The 22,213-nt window shown below is 37.7% G+C and overlaps 1 protein-coding gene across 1 annotated transcript; it reads left to right on the forward strand.

The window, feature by feature from the left end:
- The first annotated feature begins 282 nt into the window (after positions 1-282).
- LOC122805768 (elongation factor 1-alpha 1-like) lies at positions 283-12,976 on the forward strand. Its single transcript, XM_044076035.1, has 3 exons — positions 283-1,804; positions 5,599-5,706; positions 12,252-12,976. The coding sequence occupies exons 1-3, from the start codon at positions 307-309 to the stop codon at positions 12,974-12,976; spliced, it is 2,331 nt and encodes a 776-aa protein (XP_043931970.1). The 5' UTR covers positions 283-306.
- The last annotated feature ends 9,237 nt before the right edge of the window (positions 12,977-22,213 follow it).

Raw genomic sequence — 22,213 nt, forward strand, 5'->3', positions numbered from 1 at the left:
CAGAAACAAGTTATGAACATTCTCCTTTCTCATTTGACAGTATCTGTCTGGATGAGTTGAATATTGGCAGCAGTTAGGATACCCATGTACTCATACAATATTAAAGAAAGACGCAAACAATGCAGGTGTATTCCTCTCTTTCTTTATTTTGCCTCTTTCCCTTTGCTATGCTTTCCTAACAACAATACCATGATTTTATTGCATATATCTATATCAATGCTTAATGTACTCCCTTGAATATGCACATTTCTTAGAAAGAAGCAGTAGCTGTGGACCGTTTTGTGATCTAGTGTCCTGATTTTCATTATGGGGAAAGAGAAGATCCACATTAACATCGTGGTCATTGGACACATTGACTCTGGCAAGTCTACGACCACAGGTCATCTGATATACAAATGTGGTGAGATCGATAAAAGGACTATCGAGAAATTTGAAAAGGAAGCGGCCGAGATGGGTAAGGGGTCATTTAAATATGCATGGGTCCTGGACAAACTGAAGGCAGAACGAGAGCGTGGTATCACCATAGACATATCTCTGTGGAAGTTTGAGACTACAAAGTATTACATTACAATTATAGATGCCCCTGAACACCGAGACTTTATCAAAAATATGATTACTGGTACTTCTCAGGCTGACTGTGCAGTATTAATTGTTGCTGCTGGTGTTGGAGAGTTTGAAGCTGGCATTTCAAAGAATGGACAGACGCGTGAACATGCACTGCTTGCATACACTCTGGGAGTGAAGCAGCTAATAGTTGGCGTTAACAAAATGGATTCTACAGAGACACCCTACAGCCAGAAATGTTTTGATGAGATTACAAAGGAAGTTGGTGCTTACATAAAGAAGACTGGTTATAACCCTGTCACTGTGGCCTTTGTGCCATTTTCTGGTTGGCATGGGGATAACATGCTGGAACCCAGTACAAAGATGACTTGGTTCAAAGGCTGGAAGATTGAAAGGAAGGAGGGTGGTGCTAATGATACAACTTTGCTTGAAGCTCTAGATTCAATTTTGCCCCCTACTCGTCCCACAGACAAGCCACTTAGACTGCCCCTTCAAGATGTTTACAAAATTGGAGGTATTGGTACAGTCCCAGTGGGTCGAGTGGAAACAGGAGTGCTGAAGCCTGGCATGGTTGTGACTTTTGCACCAGTTAACCTTTCTACAGACGTAAAGTCAGGAGAAATGCACCATGAAGCCTTACAGGAAGCACTGCCTGGTGACAATGTTGGCTTCAATGTTAAGAATGTATCTGTGAAAGAGATCAGACATGACAATGTTGCAGGAGACAGCAAAAATGATCCTCCACTGGAAGCTGGCAACTTTACTTCACAGGTTATAATCTTGAACCATCATGGCCAAATTGGTCCTGGATACTCGCCTGTGCTGGATTGCCATACTGCTCATATTGCCTGTAAGTTTGCTGAGCTGAAAGAAAAGATTGACAGACGTTCTGACAAGAAATTGGAAGATAATCCAAAATTTCTGAAGTCTGGGGATGCTGCTATTGTGACTATGATACCAGGCAAGCCTATGTGTGTTGAAAACTTCTCTGCCTATCCACCACTGGGTCGTTTTGCTGTTAGTGATATGAGGCAAACGGTTGCTGTTGGTGTGATCAAGGCAGTTGATAAAAAGACTGGAGGAGCAGCCAAGGTAACAAAGTCTGCAGCAAAAGCTGCTGCAAATAAATTAATTGGTCTTTGGGGGACTGTTTGCTCAAGAGCAGAAGTCCTGAATCCTGTGGTAAAAGACTGGTTAATATTGATAAAGATGCATCCAAAGAATTTTCAGAGGAAAAAGGGTAGACTTTGATCATCGGTGAAATATCAGTTGTCTCCTGAGCTTGGGAGGTTTGTTCAGTATTGGAATTTCAGTTGGGGTGTTTAAAATCCTGTTTCTGTAATAAAGCATGTATGTATTAATTACTGTAATAAAGCATGAAAATGATAAAAAAAAGGGGGGGGTTGGCGGGTGGCCTAATGGCAAAGGTGTTTGCCTTACAAGCACAAGGTGCAGGGTTTGAGTCTCACAAGGGATAATTGGCTAGGCTTAAAATGGCTTGCAAGGGCAGTTAGCTTAGTACTAATCTATGAACCTATGAACCTATGAACCTAAAAGCATTTGAATGTTAGAAATGTTGCTCTCCTAAATCAGTCAATGTGCTTTACACTTTTAGTAAGGCTCTTCTTCCTGACACATCCTCAGTAAGTGCACATCAAAGAGGGAAGACTGTGAAACGCTGATTATTTTTTAAGTCAGACTAATCATAGACTTCTTCAAGCCATTAGCAAGTAACATTTCTCAGTGCTCATCTTTGCAATGTGTGCACAAAATTGTGTAGCTCCTTACACCATATTTACCTTAACTGTACTTAGTTCAGATAGTGGCATTCAGGAATGCTAATGATTTAACATTTCATTTGCATACTCACAGTGCTCACAGGGCTGACTGCACTATATAAAGGCAATTCTGTAACTAATGCACTTGTAGTGGGGAGACTGTTTGGATCCAGAAAGTTTGATACTGCTAAATAAATACACACAATATTTGGAGATTTATCTACTTTCTAGACTGCTTTTTTGAAAAGGTATGTTGCTATTTCTTACAGACAGCTTTTAGTGTAACATTGAGGAAGAATTGCAATGCCCGATACAAACATTTTTTATCATTCTGCTTTTCTTTTATCCTTTGCTGTTGACATAGTCCATGTATATCAGTTATTTGTTTGCATTACAAAGCCTAGTAAAGAATGCTACATGACATTTATTTTGTACTTTTTATTTTCATGGAATTTGAACAGTTATTGCAGAAGGGTGTAGTATAACCTTGTAGTAAGGTTAGGTATTTTTAAATGTGTTAGCCCAATGAATGTGTTAAGTTTATGATATCTGTCTGGCTGCCCTTCACAACAGTGGAGATGGCCCTATAATAGTTGTCTATATTTCTACTTGTATATTGTGAATTAGTATTGTTAATGCTGCAATGTATTACACAGTTACACAACCTGTTCTCTGCATTACAGAATTGTTATATTTGTTGGGATCTACTTCAGTAGATTAAAATAGCATAATGCCAAAATGTAATATGCCAAGATGAAAAGATCACAAATGAACTTTAACGAATGTGAAAATACCAAAAATGTTAAAAATAGAAAACCTAATATGCATTTCCAGAAGCACCACAGAGAACGACCTGAACTCAAACAAATGCCAAAAAGTGCATAGTCATCCCCTTCGGGAAAAACAAAGTGCCCACAAATTACCACATAGCTAGTAATCCATTAAGTACGGAAGAAGTAATTAGGGATTTGGGGACCCAAGTAGATAGAAACCTCTCTTTTGACAATCACGTTGCCAGAGTGGTTAGAAAGATCTTCTATATAGCCCACATTATCACGAAAGGATTCACATCTAGAACAAGAGAGGTCATTGTGCCCCTCTACTCATCTCTCATCAGGCCCATAATTGAATACAATGCCCCATTTGGGATGTACCTTACCCGACACCTGCAGCAACTGGAGAGGCCCCAAAAGTACCTCACCAAGAGGATCAAGGGACTCAAACAGATGCCCTACGCAGTTCAGCTAAAGAAACTCCAGCTCTACTCAGTTTCTTACCGCCTACTCGGAGGTGATCTATGCCTGATGTATAAAGCCATGTCCAACCCAGAATTAATGGACATGCTCCACCTCAGGAAATCCAAATCCCTTAGAGCTACACGCTCCAGGGACTTAAACCTCAGCACAGAAATAAATAGGACATGCTGGAGGGACAGATTCATATCCCAGAGGCTGCCCTCACTCTGGAACAGAATCCCAGTCCATGTTAGGCAGAGCACCTCACTGACCCTCTTCAAGAGAAATCTTGACGAGTGGATGGGAGATCGTAAGTTCACCCCTGGGATCTCTTCTGTGTCCCTGCTAGATAGGGGCACAGTAAACTAACCTTAAAAGGGCTATCTTCTGTGACCTACTCTACAGAGGCACAGTAAACCGATCTAAAAGGGTGGCAAAAGCCAAACACACTCTGGCTAGGCTTGTAAATGCCCCAGGGCAGATAGCCTAGCATAAACCTGTCAACCTATGAACCTAAATAACCTGCACATTAAAACACAGCAATTAAAAAATAATAATACACCACCCCCCACCGCCCCCCGAAAATTATATATACCAACTCTGAGATTGCACTACAGTGGGGAAAAGTGTAAATTTCCCTTTCCTCACTGTACCACAAGCTCTATTTACAACAATTAAACATGTAAAAAGTTTCTCTTACATATTATGTTTAACTTAAGAAGATGTTTCTTCTAAGACCAGTGTGATCTGCATTCAAAACCTCTGTGGTGCTTCTGGACATGCATATTAGGTTTCCAATTTTTAACATTTTCAACATTGTTCAAATTTGTTAAAGTTCATTCTCAATCTTTTCATCACAGCATTCTAAATTTCGGTATTGTGCTATGTCAATCTACTGAATTAGATCCATTTGTTGTTATTTTATTAATATATATTTTTGAGGGTTTGGCTGTCCTAACCTGCATGCAGTCATAGGGAGCATTACCTTTTAAATTGTTGTGTACATAATGGATGCATACATTTACACATAATTGAGTTCACAGCCATCTTGTCTGTGTATTATAAATTTAATTTTGTGTCTGTTTTCTGTTTCATCTCATACAGGGATATGGCAACCAATAAGAAATCTGTACCCCGCAAGCCACCATTCACTGATGCAGAAAATGATGTCATTATCTAGGCCTTAATTCACCATGGAGTTTTTATCTTAGGGTGAGATAGAGGTGACCAATCTGCCAGGGACAGGATATGGCAGCAGTTGGTCAATGACATCAATACTGTTGGATGTCATGGAAGTAGTTACTCCAAGATATGAAGCCAGGCAAGTGATATGATAACCTCTGCCTGCCATAGGGCAGCTGTATTTGCATGGGGGACAGGTGGCTATGGGAGGTGGTCCTGCTTCCAAACTATTGCTAACTGAAATACAGGAGTTCATCTCTACTGTCAGACATCCAGATAGCTCACCAGAGGGCTCACACTGAATCCTTGATGTTGTTGCTGATGTGGACAACAGACCCAGAGTGTCTCAAGCAGAGCTTCCAGGTATGCAAAAGTAAATAATTGTGTCATTTTTATATCTTGATATGAGTATATCTTATTTGTGTGATATATGTAGAGCCAGCAAGAAGTGTGAGTCAGACAAGAGATAGAGGTAGGTGCTGGGGGGTTCAACTAGTCAGTAAATGTCTGCATGAGAAAGTTATTAATCTGAACATGTAAAGGGGACTATTTTCTGTTTCTTGTTTCATTTGCATTGCAATCCTTCTCAGCCTTCTTATCTTTCCCTTCCTTACATACAGGGACATCTGAATTGCAGGCTGTAAGACCAACTGCACATGGTTAACACACATTTGGTTGTTGTTATTACTGTATATAAGGTAAATTCATGTCTAAATGAGAGTAATATTTATATTATTTTAGCATCTATTATAGTTTAACATACCTTTCATATAAGAAAAATTTTGATAAATTTTATTCCCTGTTTCTCTGTTTGTTGTGTTTATTGCTTGTTATCACAGATGGTCCTGACAGTGGCACTGTGGAATTCCTATCACCTGATGTCAGAGTATCGGTAGCCTGGGATGATGATGGTGGTGTTGAAGAGATACATTCTGGGGGTGTAGAGGGTGAGTCTGATGCTGAGTTTGTGCCTCCCACATCCCCTGCCCATATTTTGGACACAGTCAGTATGCCTACACATACCCATGACAAAGAGACCTCTGATATAGGACAGGTTGAGGGTGACACAGTTGATCAGGGTAATGTGGTTACTCCAGTTGCAGAACTGGTTTCTTCTCCCCATACCCACTGTGAAGGTAAGTTACCACACAGGAGGCTTGGTAGAGGTGCTCAGAGGAGGCCTGCTGTCTACTCTCCCCCTGATGATGGTGGGTCATTAGGGGCCACCACACATATGTGTAGGACCATAGTGGAGGCGCAGGCACATTCCACAAGGGTCTCAGAAGAGATAGTGCGAGCACTAAACATTGTGCATTCTGACATGTGTGACTCCCTGAACCATCTGGGTGAATTCTTGGACAGGTTGATTAACACACTGGATGGGACAGTGTCTGTGATGGAATATCTGCCAGAGGAGGGGGGCATACAGGTGGCCGTAGAACTGCTACATCTTCTAGTGCTAGCAGACTTGGCTGTGCAAAATCCCGCTCCAGTAGTGACACTACTTCCCACATGTGGTAGGCCATATTGTCATGGTCCTAGACTTTGTTGTGAGGAGAGTTTGTCCTGCAGACATCACTCACACTCAGGTAGCACTCTGACTTCTAGCTAGGGCAATGGAAGTAGCAGTGCAACTCCTTGCAGACGTGGTTGTCTTGAGCAGAAATGATGATGCAGAACTGACTGTTCCACCATGCATAGCTCAGACCTGTCTGACATGCCAATATGTAGTGTTAGCACAGTGCTTTTTTATATTCATGCAGACACACATACATTGAAAAAACACTTGCCCATATACACATGCAAGCTACAGTACTATTGAGTGATATATATCTGTTGTTACTGGCCCTGAAGACTGTATACTCTGCTATACAGATACATGTGTTTCTTACTAGCACACACTTACATCTTTGGTGTCAGCCTTGCCCTCCTGCTACCTATCCAATCACCCTTTGCAAATGATGATGACTGTGCCCTGCCCTTTGCACATATCTTTGTGACTTAGGGTTGCAAATATGTCTGATGCACACAATGGATAGCTAATGCTTGCTTGCTCACAAGCTTACATTTATCAATATGTATTGCAGAAGATATGTTTTTGATTTCTTGTTCCTACTCACTTGTGAATGCTTGCTTCTATAATTGTTGAACCTCACTGTAATCCAGTAAGTACTATAAGTAAAGTAGTGGAACCATTTTGGTACTTGACTTTTGCTTCTTGATATTCTTGTGCAAATGATGCTACATTTGACTTGTTCCATGTTTTATACACAGTGGTCAATTAAAATGCTTGATGCACAATATTGGGTAGAATACAGAAATGTATATTGCAAACATTAGGCATATAAGCTATTACTGACATAAACATATACCTTAGAGAAATGCTGTATTTAGGGTTATATACATTTACTCTGTTATGTAACCCTCCCATTTTTTTAAAGGTTCCACATTTGCCCTGTTGTAACTGCAAGTACAAATTGTGTCCTTGGAGGTGGTTCCTGTCTGATGCAGTCAGAACACAGCCATTACATGGTTAAATAAAGGTTGTGGTGTTTGACAGACAACAGTATTCCTATCTGTATATGCATGGGATCTTAGGCTTTGATCAAGGTAGTGATTGTGCGTGCTATCCTTTATCACTTAACCATAGCCAGAGGATACTGTGCATGCCCCCATCTACCAGCAGCATCTGCAGGTTGTGGTTCTCCCTCAGGCTTCTTATCTGTATCTGCTGCTGCTGGCCCTGCCTGTGGTCCTTGAAACTGCAGTTCTGCCCCTTGCTGTCCTTATTGAAGCTGTTTCCTGACAATTATGTTGTGTAACATGGCACAGACTGTAATAATTTCAGCAGAGGTGCCTGGGTCATATTACAGTGCACCTCCTGATGTGTCCAGACACAGGAACTTTGATTTGAGCAATCCAAACAGATTTTCTATGTATTTCTAGTTTGAGCATGGGCCTTGTTGTATCTTGCTCATTGGAGTCGTGTAGGTTTCTCATGGTGTCACTAGTCAGTGCATAACCTGTATCCTCCACTAGATGCCGTTGAGGAATGTCACCCCTAGCAAATCTGGTATACAGCTCACAGGTGTGTGATATGTGCGAGTTGTGAAAACTGCCTCGGTTATCTGCACAAACATTCTAGATGATCCCCTGGGCATTACAGACAACCTGACAGTTTATAGATTGGTAACCTTTTCTGTTGATGTACCTCATTCTTTGTTCACTGGGTGGGAATTTTATTTCTATGTTAGTGCAATCTTTCACCCCCATCACTTCAGGGAAGTGTGCTACTGCATAGTATTCCTTCATGGTTCTTAATCTCTCCTATGGGGTGTGTGGGAAACAGATGTAATCCCTTGCATGTTATAGCATTCCATTTAAAAACTGACGTAATATTCTAGAGGCTGATGCCTGTGACACCTCTAATATATCCCCTGTGTGTCTCTGGAAATTACCAGTAGCTAGCATACATAATGATACACATACCTTGGTTTCCACTGGGATGGGTTCTCCATGATTTCCCTGGGGCCTGAGTCGGGGGTGGCAGAAGTTGCATATTTCCTCCAGTGTTTCCCTGTCCACCCTGTATTGCTCAGCAATTTCTGTGTCTTGTAATTCATGATAAGTCAAACAAGGTATAAACACGCTTCTTCTTCTTGCCTGAGATCTGGCAGCAGCAGCACCCTGATTTAAAGCCTTTTGTACATAGAGCATAATGATAGCAGCAACAACCCCTAACATGTTTTTCCCCCTAAGTGTAATTGTTCCTGTATTCCAAAGAGTTTTAGTAGTCATGGCAAATGGCTACACTGAGTGTACACAATTGCTTTATAGCTTCCTGAATAGCTCCACCTGTTGGATTGATTAATTAGCATGTACTTTGGCTCTTTATGCTGTCATTAACATATTCTGCCATTTTCCTTCGTTTTGCATCTCTACACAATGTATAGAGCACATTAATGAATACCAAATCTGGCGCAATGTTTTATTGTTTCTACCGCTACTACTTCATATTACCTTTCACTGGTAATTTATCCAGCAATATTATTCACAAAACAACATCTTATAAAACATCTCAAACCTTTTCCTACAATTTTTACAACATTTTTTAATCTCTTCCTTTAATTATTTCCATGGATACACTGAGTATTACTTTTCCATGACCATATTATACCATTTTTTTTCTATTCAGTTTTAACTTCCATAACTTAACCTTTTCCCATATTCTTTCCTTCTATCTTTTCCTGCTTTTTTCTCCCTTCATTTTTCCACACTTCTTTATATTTCACATATAACATTTTCCTATAATTTTCTTTCTTTCTCCTTTACATTCCTTATTACCCCAAAACAAATCCATAAATGCTAAATATACTAGAGGCTTTTTATTTAAAAGCATCTCTTTTATTGCATATTATTCCTATTTTAAATGGGTTTAATTCTGACCCCTCACCCAATAAACAGAAAATACTTCTAACATTTCTTTCTCCATCTTAGCTGGAAACATATACATCCACCCAATTATTATATAAGCATTAAACATACATACATTTTTCTTAAGTGATATATATTTTTTCCACCAAACTAATAACTTTTTTAATTTCTTCCATTATTTCTCTATTGTCCTGTTGTCATACTCTTTAAATTTCACTTCATATACCTTTTTTTCTTTTCTGTATAGTATGTCCCATTCATTTTCTTAATAACACTAAAACCCTTGCTCATCAATTTGGTTAACTGTAAACTAAACTTTTAAATACTTTTTAAATCTTTACAACAATTTCAGTCATCTAAACCTTGTTTTTAGCACTAATAATCAAATCATCTATATTTGATAAACAGACAGGTATTAGATAGACTTTTTCCATCTTCCATATTGCTTCTGTCATTCCTCAAGTATATCGTTATAATTGCATTCATTACCAGTACCAAAGACTCCTGCACAAGGGAGGACCTTCTTTAACTCATCTAGTCATTTTTCTTTTTCTTCCCATCCATCCAGTTATCCGTTTACTATAACTTTGACCTATGTTTTTTTTCATAACAAATTATTTTATTCACTACGTTTTACCCAATACCATACACCTCTAATATCTTCCACATTGCTTCATGGCTTGCATTGTCAAATGGTTTTGCTGTTATCACGTTACTAATCTTGTCTCCCTGTTTTCTCTCCAGATCATATCTACTACTTCTCATATCATGACTAACATTTTTTTCTTTCTTTTACATGCTAAACAAAAATCCTATAACTTTGCCCAATAATTTCTGCATCTTTTTTTTTTTACATTATTTTTATTAAAAAATATAAATCTGTATTTCCTAGGATTTATGACAATGGAAGTGACTTCAAAACTGAAGGTGCATGGGGTGAAACTGAGTACAGATAAGACAGTTGTAATGATAGCAAATGGGCGAAATCAGAAGAAGCCGAAAATTGAAACAGAAGGGAAAATAATGGAACAGGTTAACAGCCTTAAGTATTTGGGAGGGGGGATTGAGGGAAGTCTGAATGAGGAGGTCAAAGCTAGAATCAGGAACATGCTATACAATCAGGGATAGTTGAGACACATGGAGGTGTGTACATTTGTTGTGGGGGTTGGCTACTGTACTCCTCAACAGTCATAGGCAAGCCTTCCAGACAAAGCTGAGAGGAACACTAGATGGTACCAGGGAGATTTTGTAAATATTACTCAGAGGCACTTAAAATATTAGTAGAGCAACAGCTGTAGAATCACAAAGCACATTCTGAACAATAAGAAGAATGCCTGGAATTATTGACTGTAATTATCTGTGATTTGTGAGGGGAAGGAGAGGTTCTGGCAACTCGGGGACAGCTAAGTGGTATGTTGGTGAGTGTGTGTGTGTGTGTGTGTGTGTGTGTGTGTGTGTGTGTGTGTGTGTGTGTGTGTGTGTGTGTGTGTGTATGTGTGTATGTGTGTGTGTTTGTGTCCATGCATGACTGACAGTGAATGGATAGGTGCCTTTCATTCACAAAGTGTTCTGCTAAGAAATAAGTTTCAAATGTCACTTCATAAAATTGTTTATACCTAACTGAATTAATGCCATTATATTTTTTAAATGAAAACTCAGACGTAATATAATATTATCCATAATATCATACCTGAATGGCTTCTTTGCTTTTTGCTCTAATTCCTACCACTGATCACATTATCTGCACATTCACTTGTTTGGTGTTACTTTGCATTTCTGTGCTTCCCTCTTCCTCCATACTTCTTCATCTACCTGCCTGACTGACTCACAATTTCAGCAAAGAATCTTTGCATTTTTCTTTTCATAATTTGTATCAATTATTTTCACTTCATTCTGTTGCAGACTTATACCATAATTTATATCATAAATCCCAACATTTCTTTCTTTCTCTCCTAGCTTCTTACCAGCATTTTCAGAAATGTTCTGTTCTTGTAGCACTTATTCTATCATTGCACTACAATCAGCTCTTCCTCCTGGATCAGATCCATTAAGACTTGTATTTCAAGTCCTTCACCATCACAACTGGTCACAACTTCCTCTGCTATCTCTGTAGCAGGATCCATAGGCCATGCAGCACGCTCAAACTTCTGACTGCTATCCTCCACCATTCAGGAAGTGTCCCAGCTCAATAGTCACTCTCTGATGACTCCAGTATGTATACCACCTTGGGTCTACACTAAAAAGAAGGATTAAAGCCTAATGAGACTTACCTGTTCCACAAAAATAAATAAATACAAGTAACATCTAATCAACATTCTCTATAATTCAATGGTCAGTAGGAAAGACCTACATATACAATGATGAACCTTGTGAGAAAGGTTTATAGGAAAAGCAATGAAGAATGTCATCTTGCAGTTTTGGAATTTAAGAATATTCCACAGTAGGGGCACAATGTCTCTGTAGCTCACCTGTTGATAGGCGGAAGGTTGAAAAGCAAATTACCTATTTCAACTTCTTTGCTGATGCCTAAGAAGCAAAATAAAGTGAAATAAATGCTGGAAAAATAGAAAAAGAGAGAAATGTTGATATTACAGATCCTGCAGAAGACTACCTGTCCTACAGGTTGAAGATAAAGTGATAAGAAAATCCGCAGCCTGGAGAAGAAACCAAAATCCTATGTAGGCCATTGGGAAGATAGTACAAATGAAATCAAAGAAATATATACAATGTAAATATGTCAAAATTAAGACTTTGGAAAGAAAAGTATCCAAAAGTACAACAACCGGTGCTTTTATTATTAAAAAAAAAGTCAAGAGCTGTAAAGAAAGACTCCTCATGTTGTGTTTTTAAAGGAAGTTGTACTGTTGCAAGTACTGTCTCAAAAGCAAAGTCAGATGTCCCATTAAATTCTTCAGGTATGGAATGCCATTAAAGAAACCAGACAGATACATGGACTGTTCCAGAGTTAAACATGATTATAATGACTAAAATTTAATGATTAAAATGTCTTAGTTTTGACATATTTACATTGTACATATTTCTTTGATTATATCTGCAGATGCTGTAGAGTTTTACGTGATCACAGAGATAATAGCTGTAAATGTAGTAGCTTTCTATGTGATCACAGTGACAATATCTACAGATGTAGTAGATTTCTATGTGATCACAGAAACAATAGTTGTATATGTAGTAGCTTTCTATGTGATCACAGTGACAATATCTACAGATGAAGTAGCTTTGTATGTGATCACAGTGACAATATCTACAGATGTAGTAGCTTTCTATGTGATCACAGACACAATAGCTGTAAATGTAGTAGCTTTCTATGAGATCACAGTGACAATATCTACAGATGTAATAGATTTCTATGTGATCACAGAAATAGTTGTAAATGCAATAGCTTTCTATGTGATCACAGTGAAAATATCTATAGATGTAGTAGCTTTGCATGTGAAAACAGAGAAAATAGTTGTAAATGTAGTAGCTTTCTATGTGATCACAGTGACAATATCTACATATGTAGTAGATTTCTATGTGATCACAGAAACAATAGTTGTATATGTAGTAGCTTTCTATGTGATCACAGTGACAATATCTACAGATGTAGTAGCTTTCTATGTGATCACAGTGACAATATCTACATATGTAGTATATTTCTATGTGATCACAGAAACAATAGTTGTAAATGTAGTAGCTTTCTATGTGATCACAGTGACAATATCTACAGATGTAGTAGACTTGTATGTGATCACAGAGACTATAGAAAAGTTTGACTTGACATAAATAGCCCATGTCATGTTTAGTTTAGTGTTAAAGTTAATTGTAATGTAATGTAGGTCCTTTACAGACATTTAGACTTGCAGCTTTAAAAGGAAGTGGGATGTTATACATGGAGCATAAACTTTTAAGAGTTAATGAGTGAACCTCAGTTACTATCACTGCGTATGGCGCACAAAAAGTGATTTTATTTGTAGTGTGGACCTCATGGAGTTTACACCACATCTTATCGGTGTGTTATTTGTTAATCTTTTTGTCATAATAAATTAAAATATCAGTGACAAGATTTCACCATGTTTTCAAGCAATGTAATGTAAATCATTTGTTTTTGCTATGATTTCTACATGTATGGAAATATAAAAAATCTTCATAATGACAGACTAACAAAAATTCTGGGGCATTGCATTCTACATGAACAATAACAATAACATTTCTGTCTCTTACCATGATATTTTATTTTTAGCCCCAGTTTGCTCCTGTTGTAATGTCAGTCATTTACCCCCTTTCAATTAATTTTTCCAACTATTCCCCACCATTGGGGAGTGAGAATCAGTAGGAAGGGGGCATCTTTAAAGCAGTCATCAGGTATAGTTCAGCAATTTTCTTTCAAGCTCTATTCCTGTGACACTGACCATAGTGATAACGTTTCAATGGTGTATACAGTGCACATCAGAATTGTACTGCCCCTTACCTGTACAAAAGGTTATCATCATGAATTCTCTGCCCACCCACAGAAGGCACTAAACAGTTGTTCTCCTGATATCATAGGTTCATAGGATGGTACTAGGCTATCAGCCCTAGGGCCTATACAAGCCTAGCCATAACAATTCCCTGGCTATTTCTTCCAACACTATTTACTTCCCTGGACCCCTGTCTAGCAGGGCGACTGACGTGATCCCCGGGGTGAATTTCCTTTCTCCCATCCAATCGTCAAGGTTCCTTTTGAAGAGGGCCAAAGAGGCACTCTGCTTGACATGTATGAGCAATCTATTCCAGAGTCTGGGGAGTCTCTGGGTCAGGAACCTATCCCTCCAGCATGTTTTGTTTATTGTGATGACAAGGTTTAGATCCCTGGAGCGTGTGGCTCTGAGGGATTGGGATTTCTTTAAGTGTAGCATGTCCAACAGCTCTGGGTTTGACATGGCCTTGTATGTTAAGCAGAGATCGCCTCTGAGTAGACGATATGCAACAGAGTATAGCTGGAGTTTTTTAAGGTGGTCAGCGTAGGGCATCTGCTTTAGGCCTGTGATTCTTTTAGTGAGGTATTTCTGTGGCCTTTCCAGTTGTTGCAGATGTCTTGAGAGGTACATACCAAATGGGGTTTTGTATTCTATAATGGGTCTAATGAGGGATGAGTACAGTTGAACAATGACCTCCTTTTTTCTGGATGAAAAGCCCTTAGTGATGAGGTGTGCCACATGGAAGGATTTCCTGACTGTTGTGGCGATGTGGTTATCGAAGGTGAGACCACTGTCCACCTGTGTCCCTAAGTCTCTTATCACACTTTCGGTGTTTAGTGTACTGCCACCTATATGGTAATTCATGGATACATGTTTTTTCCCCAAAGGGGATAACTATACATTTCTTGGCATTGAGCTTGAGCCCATGTCTCTGGCACCAAGCATCTGTTTCTATAAGGCCTTTTTGTAGAGTATCCACATCATTTGGGGATTCAATAATGGCTCCCAGTTTGCAGTCATCTGTGAACTTTGTTATCCAGAGTCCCTTAGTGTTGGCCTGTACTTCAGAGAAGTAGATGCCAAACAAGAGTGGTCCCAGGACTGAACCCTGAGGTACTCCACTTGTCACTTGTCTGGAGCTGGATTTGGAGTCGGCTACTTTTACAGTGTGGGTTCTATCAGTAAGCCAGTTAACAACCCATTGGGTGATGTAGGGATTAATGCCCAGCTTAGTAAGTCTATCTATGATTCCAGAGTGGGGGATGGTGTCAAAGGCCTTGGCAAGGTCTAGATAGGTTGTGTGGACCACCTTACCCTTGCCCATAGCTCTGGAGACTGATTCAAAGAAGTCAACCAGGTTCAGGAGACAAGATCGTCCCTTCACGAACCCAAACTGGGTGGGGTCCAGTGTTTGAAGGTTGCCAATGTCTTTGTTTATAAGTTCCATGATGATACGCTCCATGGCCTTGCAGATAAGGCTTGTCAGACTGATGGGATGGTAGTTTCCGGGATCCAAGGTGGATCCCCCCTTGTGGAGCGAGATAACTGTAGCACCAGCAAAGTCAGATTGTGCATATGTGGCCCTGAGCATGCACATTCTCTCTCCCCAGGATAGACCAAATCCATTCTCTTTATGCATGTATAGTCAAGAACCTAGGCCACTAATCAAATTTAGTTTGCTTGCCACATCATTACAGATTCACAGCTGTAGTCTTCTAGTGCAGAATCACCATGCATTTTATGATGTCCCTCAATAGTATGCAAACTGTTTGGTTATGAAAGGTGAGAAACTAATGTGTTAAAAATTCACTGCAGTATATTAAAGATGAATAAATATAGGCAAGAGGGATTTAAATAAACTGTAGGTCTTATTCACAGTGCTGCTTGGCCTTACATTTCAAAAGAGCTTTAAGTATAAAGTTATTCTGGATCCCTGAAAAACTGCACTTATCAGGCCCATGTGCAAGAAAAGGGGCAACAAAAGAGTCAACAACTGATGGCTCATATCAGCATTCTTTGGTGTTGGAAAACACATGGAGAGATCTGTTTTATGTGAGTTGTTGTTTGAAACACAGGGGGAAAAATATACTATCAATACATTGACATTCATACATTAACACTGATTTACCACATCCTACACCTTATTCTCCTATCATAATTTCTTGGCAATCTTGGATAAGAGCTTTCAGGTTTTCAGGTTGGTGCTGTACATGTAGAGATTTCTAGTGTTTTTGATTAGATTAGTCAGACTAGGTTGCTTAAATATCTTGAAGGGTAGGCCTTTCTTTTCATCTTATTGGCCAGATAGAGGAGTATCTGCACAACAATACCTGGAAAATTTCCTGGGTGGAAATTGTTGAGTCACGTAATTTTCTTAATCAGGGTGTTCTTCAGGAGTCCATACTGGGTCTTTATCTTTTTAAACTGCATTTGACAAATACTGGCCTTCATTTTTCAGTCTTCAATGCCATCAACTCCAGTGATATAAAACTTGGAAAATCATTACAGGTCCTGATCTCATAATCTATTTACAATTGTTGCTAAATGATCCTCCTTCAATGGTATCAACTCTCACTCACCCACAAACTAGTAAACCATCCACTAAATGTCCCATCCCTCCAGAATCTACTCCAACCCTATCGCACCACCAGACCACTAAGATACAGCAACAAAAATCACTTGCAGATCACTAAAGCCAATAACTCTGCTGGTGAATCACTATTCTCTTGCACCATAGCCAAATTATGGAACTCCCTCCCACCCACAATTACCTCCGTACCATCATGCACCCACTTCAAAACTTTATTAAAAGCGCACCTAAAAACATGCTGGTTATGCCCTTGCAACTCCCACTCTAATATCACCCACCCCATCCAACCACTACCTTTCTTTCCACCCCACTAACTACCTTGATTATAGCAAGCTTGGATGCTCATAAACTTACTACGTATTATACAGCAGGAACTTCTTATTGTAACAATTGTTAATGTCTGTTATGTATTTCACAGATAAAGATTCTAGTTGTCTACTGATGTACTATGTTCTTCATCTGTAACTATGTTTGTAATTAATTGCTATGTTAATCAAATTGTTAATTGCTATGTAAATCCAATGTAACTATTATCTATATATTTTAACTGTGGAGCTTTTCTCCCCAGGCCTCCGCTGAAAATGGACCTACGTCCAGTCGGACACTCCTGGTCAACAAATGTAAATATAATAAAATAAAAAATAAAATAATAAACAACTTGCATTGTTAAACAACCACAAATAACATGGTTATCAATATTAATAAAACAAAATGCATGCTCTTTTGAAAGAATTAGAATTAAGATGGCTTACTATATAGATAATGAGGCAATTGAAGAAACCATGGTTTTCTATGATTTGGGACTATTAGACGATAACTAACTTTTAAATATCATATAAATGGTGTATGCTTTACATTACTAAAGACAATAAGCAATATGTGCAGATGCATCAACTCACAGAACCCCAGGGTAATAATTGATTAGTTTTCTACTTTAATTAAATGAAAGATTGAATCTGAGTCACCAAATCAGAGTCTGCATTTTATGTATTTTATAAAGAAATTAGAAAAATATCCAAAGAAAATGTACTAAATTAATTTCTGGCTTGGTAGGTTTAAACAGTGGTTTAAAAATATGTTTTTTTCCTCCCTAACTTATCATAGATTGAGAAGTCACTTGGTATTAGTACATAGCATCTTTTCAAAATGAATTTTTATTCAAGTATTTTGGTTTTATGTTTTTCATTTCATGTGTAAATGAATGTAGGTTATGCAGAACTTTATTTAAAACTAAAGAAACTACAAACTGTTTTTTTCTCAGAGAATAGTTACATGATGGAAATGTTATCTATGAGTATTTGACTATTATGTAATACCAGTGACTTCAACTCTAATTATTAATTATTTATGGAGATAAATGTTACAAGATTGTTTCTTTTTAGTTGTCATTTTGGATCTTTATCCTTACTCTGTGCATGGTATCATATGATAAATTTATATCAGATAACTGACTTTTCAGAATATCAACCCTCAAAAGGTCAAGACCATATTGTTTAAGTTCTGAAATGTTGAAAGTTTAGTAGGGCAGGAAAACTATTTTTTGAAGAGATCATGGTACAGTGGGGATCAAAGAATTTTCCCTTTTCCCCATTATGGTTCAATCTTGCAGTTGGTATATATCATTAGCAAAGGGTGTGGGGGAGCAGACCCCATGTAGTGTGTTCAGAAAGCTTGCCTCCTACAAAAACACAGTTGGTAATGATTTCTGTACATTTGATATTTCAGAATATTGACTATATGTTCTTGACCTTTTAGAAGTCGGCATTCTGAAATGTCAGTTATCTGATATAAATCTGATATTATATACATATATACTATATATATATATTAGTGTGTGTGTATATATATATATATATATATATATATATATATATATATATATATATGTACACACACAAGGTATGTGGGTATGTAAAGAGTACAGATATTACTAAAGACCTGGGGTGTACAATCCCTGAGTATGTTGTAATATCTGTACCCTGCACACCCCCCAAGAGCATTCCTGCACTTATGAAGTTTTCTGAAGTTTGAATTTTACATTTAGTAGTTTAAGAATGATAATTATATGTTTTATGGTGCATTTTAATGTAAAATGGTTCCTCAATCCATTTTAACAGATTGCTGTACAGGGTTATAACTTTTTTACTGTATAAAATTTTGATGTATAAATGTCATCGTTGCACAGTCCAGCTTATATGCACATGTTAACACAATTCAACACTTCGGCTGAGTTCTGGCAGGTGAGTGAGTTAAAATAAGGAGACTTACATATCAGTAGCACAGAACTTCATAAACCTATACACTGGTTTCCAAGTCATACATCTTCACAAATATTCACAAGTGCAGTCATTCTGATTGTAACTTCAAGAACTGAAAGACATATATATGCAAGCAATAATGTTCTCCCCAACATTTTTAAGTTGGTTTAGCTCAACCTAAAACATTCACAAGGGTAATAATTTAGGAGGCAACTCCCTAAAAACATGTATGAAAGCAGCCATCATTTTTCTTAATTGCATATAGAGTTTCCTTTTGTGAATTGTGTCTTCAAATTTACCTCTTAGGACAAATAATGCCTGGTAAAGTCTTTCTACTATGTGTGTGTGTGTGTGTGTGTGTGTGTGTGTGTGTGTGTGTGTGTGTGTGTGTGTGTGTGTGTGTGGGTGTGTCCCTTCAAGTAAATTTTTGATATTGTCCCTCTTTTGTAGCCAAAAAGTGGGGGCCTGGAGAAAACATCAGGTCTGTTGGGCATTGTGGAAAAAAATATCCCAGTATTTTTGTATAATTCTTTTAATTTCCTTACTGAGACAAACTCCATCATATAATCTTAGACCTCATAGCCACTCAAGGCCATTCTTACAAGCATCTAAAATCAGACTGCAGTGCCCTACCCTATCCCTTTCTACCCTTGGACCCAAGCTCTGGAGGGATCTCCCATCAATTGTTAAAGATGTTTCAAATACCTTTCTATTTGGGCATAACTGCAAGATCATTTCGGCACAAGCTGCTTGTAAATGCTCTGCTTCAGGTCACATAACCTAGTCTCTCTAATCTCCAGCACATACTGCCTATCATTTTCACTAAAGCATCTCTTTGCTAACTCCTAACATATCACTTCTCTAGCTGATGTAAATACTGTACATAGTAGTACCTGCTGACTACCTTCTTAAATAATTTCTCTATTGTATATTAACTACACCTTTGTTTTTAGTGTACTCCTTTATTGTATAAATTCATTTTATTTTTTCCATTTGATGTGTATTCCCATTCTGGGATAAGACTGAAATTGATCCAATGGAATTAGTGCTCTTTCCCAGCTAACAAGTTGAATGAATGAATGAATGAATGAATGAATGAATGAATGAATGAATAAATAAATAAACAAGCATTTAAATTGCTGTTAGCAAAGAATGGCCAAAATTATAAACTTAAACCAGTGAAATACAGTGTGAGGTGAATCAGTCTACTTATTATATTCAGCTAAGACTAAATTAAACAAGTAAACTATGTTGCATACAGATTGAAATTTGCAAATTAATGATGCTGTTATTTACTGAACTGGTACATATTTCCCACACTGATATTCATCAGATTTGCTATTATTTTTTCCTCCCAGAAAGAAGAATCTTGTGGCACTTAAAGTCTGTAAGAGTGGAGGTGGCTTTACACAAGCAGCCCGTGATGAAATTGCACTTCTGAGATCTGTAAGTCCTTCTGCCTTTGAAGATAAATGATGACTGGAGTGATTATGTATGCAAATATATTTGCAAGATAGGAAAAAAATGAGAGTGAATGCTTGTTTTGGTGTATTTGTGTGAAACTTAGTTGTTGTGTAGGTATACATAATACTACAATGTTGTGAAGGCATCTTTTTTACCTGTCTGTATTTATTCTGTGAACAGCCACCATTTTTAGTCATTTGCATATCGATTACTATAAATGTGTTTATTCTCTTTTTACTGAAAATTACTGAAATGTTGATTTTCATTAATATTACTATAACTAAAATCTCCACCATACCCAAAATGTCAAATAAAAGTGATATCTAAAAGTGATACCTTGTTAAGCTATGCATGTCTTTTATAGTCTTTGTGAAGAACAGGGATATACTTTGTTATCTTCAGCCTTTACTTAAAATATGACACAATCTGACTTCAGTGTTAATGAAAACCAAAGATCTGTTTACCATTCCCTGATTTCACTGCTTGAGGTTTTGACCAATGCACACTGGAATGTGTTTTTAGGGAACTTTAAAATTATATTGCTGATTATCAGTGAGAACAGAGAGATAAAAAGATTAACAGCATCTGGAACTACTTGCACACACAGGCCAGTAAAATGATATTGGCTTGTGTAAGCCATTTAAGACACTACCATTGTTTTCATCTGAATATTCTAACATTAAGCTCTGTAGTATGATCATATAACTTTACCACTACTATCAAAACAAAGTGTACCAGATAAAAAATACTTTTAGCAGCAACATTATACCTGACAAAGTATTCATGTCATGCATTATTATGGTACCATGCCAGTAAATTGTGATAATACACAAAATTTGAAAATCTTCAATCCACGCACAAAAAGAGTACTTACTCCTCATGATTATTGGTATACACCCAAAAGGGGTATTCAAATTTGTCACAAGAAGTTGTAACCCAGGTGGTTTAAAAACTCAAAACTTTTTCGACCTTGACACCGTTACAAGCTAACTTGTCTCAGTAATAGAACTGCTTCATACATATTGCTTCAAGGACACTGCACTTCAAAAGAATTGAATGCCTTTATGGTAGGCCAAGAACTGAAGAAGTAGTTCCATCATCATTATCATTATTATTATTATTACTATTATTATTATTAAACCCGAGGTATTCCATCTTGCTTTGCTATGAGTTAAATATATGTTTTCAAGTGGTGTTTACATTATTTCTAATAACAGTTTTTACATTAAAACATGGTGAATCATATAACTAATTTTGCACTGTATAATAATAAAAGTGGCTTTCCTACTGTGAGTTCAGATAAATACTGATCTGAATAAAAAATGAATCCCTAAAGGTTCAGGTTATTGACATCCAGTTACAGATTAGGTACTCCAAGCCTAGTTTAAATGCATGCACATGATTTAGTATAATTGTATTATTTTGTATTCATATGATATGCCACTAAGTGTTGGACCTGTTGCACAGTAAAACTTCATTGGTGATCATAGGAGGTTCCTAGGCTATTGTCCCTGAGGCCTTTATAAGCCTACCCAAGAGTTTAGCCCATGTTTAGACAAGTCAACATCCAAAGCTAACTTGTCTAAGTGATGCACTTAACTCATTACATGTCTAAACCAGAATACCCCTGCTCTGTTTCCTGTTGACTGATGATGCAGTGCGTGACAAGCTGTTCATCTTTCTGGTGCTCCATCCTTGGAGTTCGAAATACTTATTAAAAGCTTTGACCCTTTAGAAGTGTTGGAATTTCTACCCAGGGTGTAACACATGGCTTTGGTGATGTGGTTTAGGTTTAAATATTTCTAAAGATTTGCAACATTAGCAATGTTAGAAGGAGGAGGAAACACAATAGGAAAATGAGAGCTGTTAGTACTTTGACAGTATTTGATGTGAAACTCCAGGCATGGGACTAATATTGTGATATACATGAATCATTTTTGGGGTCACTGAGAATTTGAATGAAGACAAGAAAAAGCTTTTCTTAGCTTTAAAACTATTGCACTTGTTATAATAATTACTATATCATGTAGCACACAGATGTTCTGCAAAAATCTGTTCAAATATAGACCTCATGGAGCTCTCCCCTTCTCTCTCTCTCTCTCTCTCTCTCTCTCTGTTTTATTTGTAAAGTCTCATGGCATGACAGCACATGTACATATTACATAAACATTAAGCCTGGGTATGAAGAACCTAGCTGTGGCATGTGTTATCATGTTGTTATCAATCCTGATTTGAGGCTTTGTCCTTTATT

Source organism: Protopterus annectens, chromosome 7.part0 (assembly GCF_019279795.1).
Source record: "Protopterus annectens isolate FY-2018-M chromosome 7.part0, PAN1.0, whole genome shotgun sequence".
NCBI lineage: Eukaryota > Metazoa > Chordata > Ceratodontiformes > Protopteridae > Protopterus > Protopterus annectens.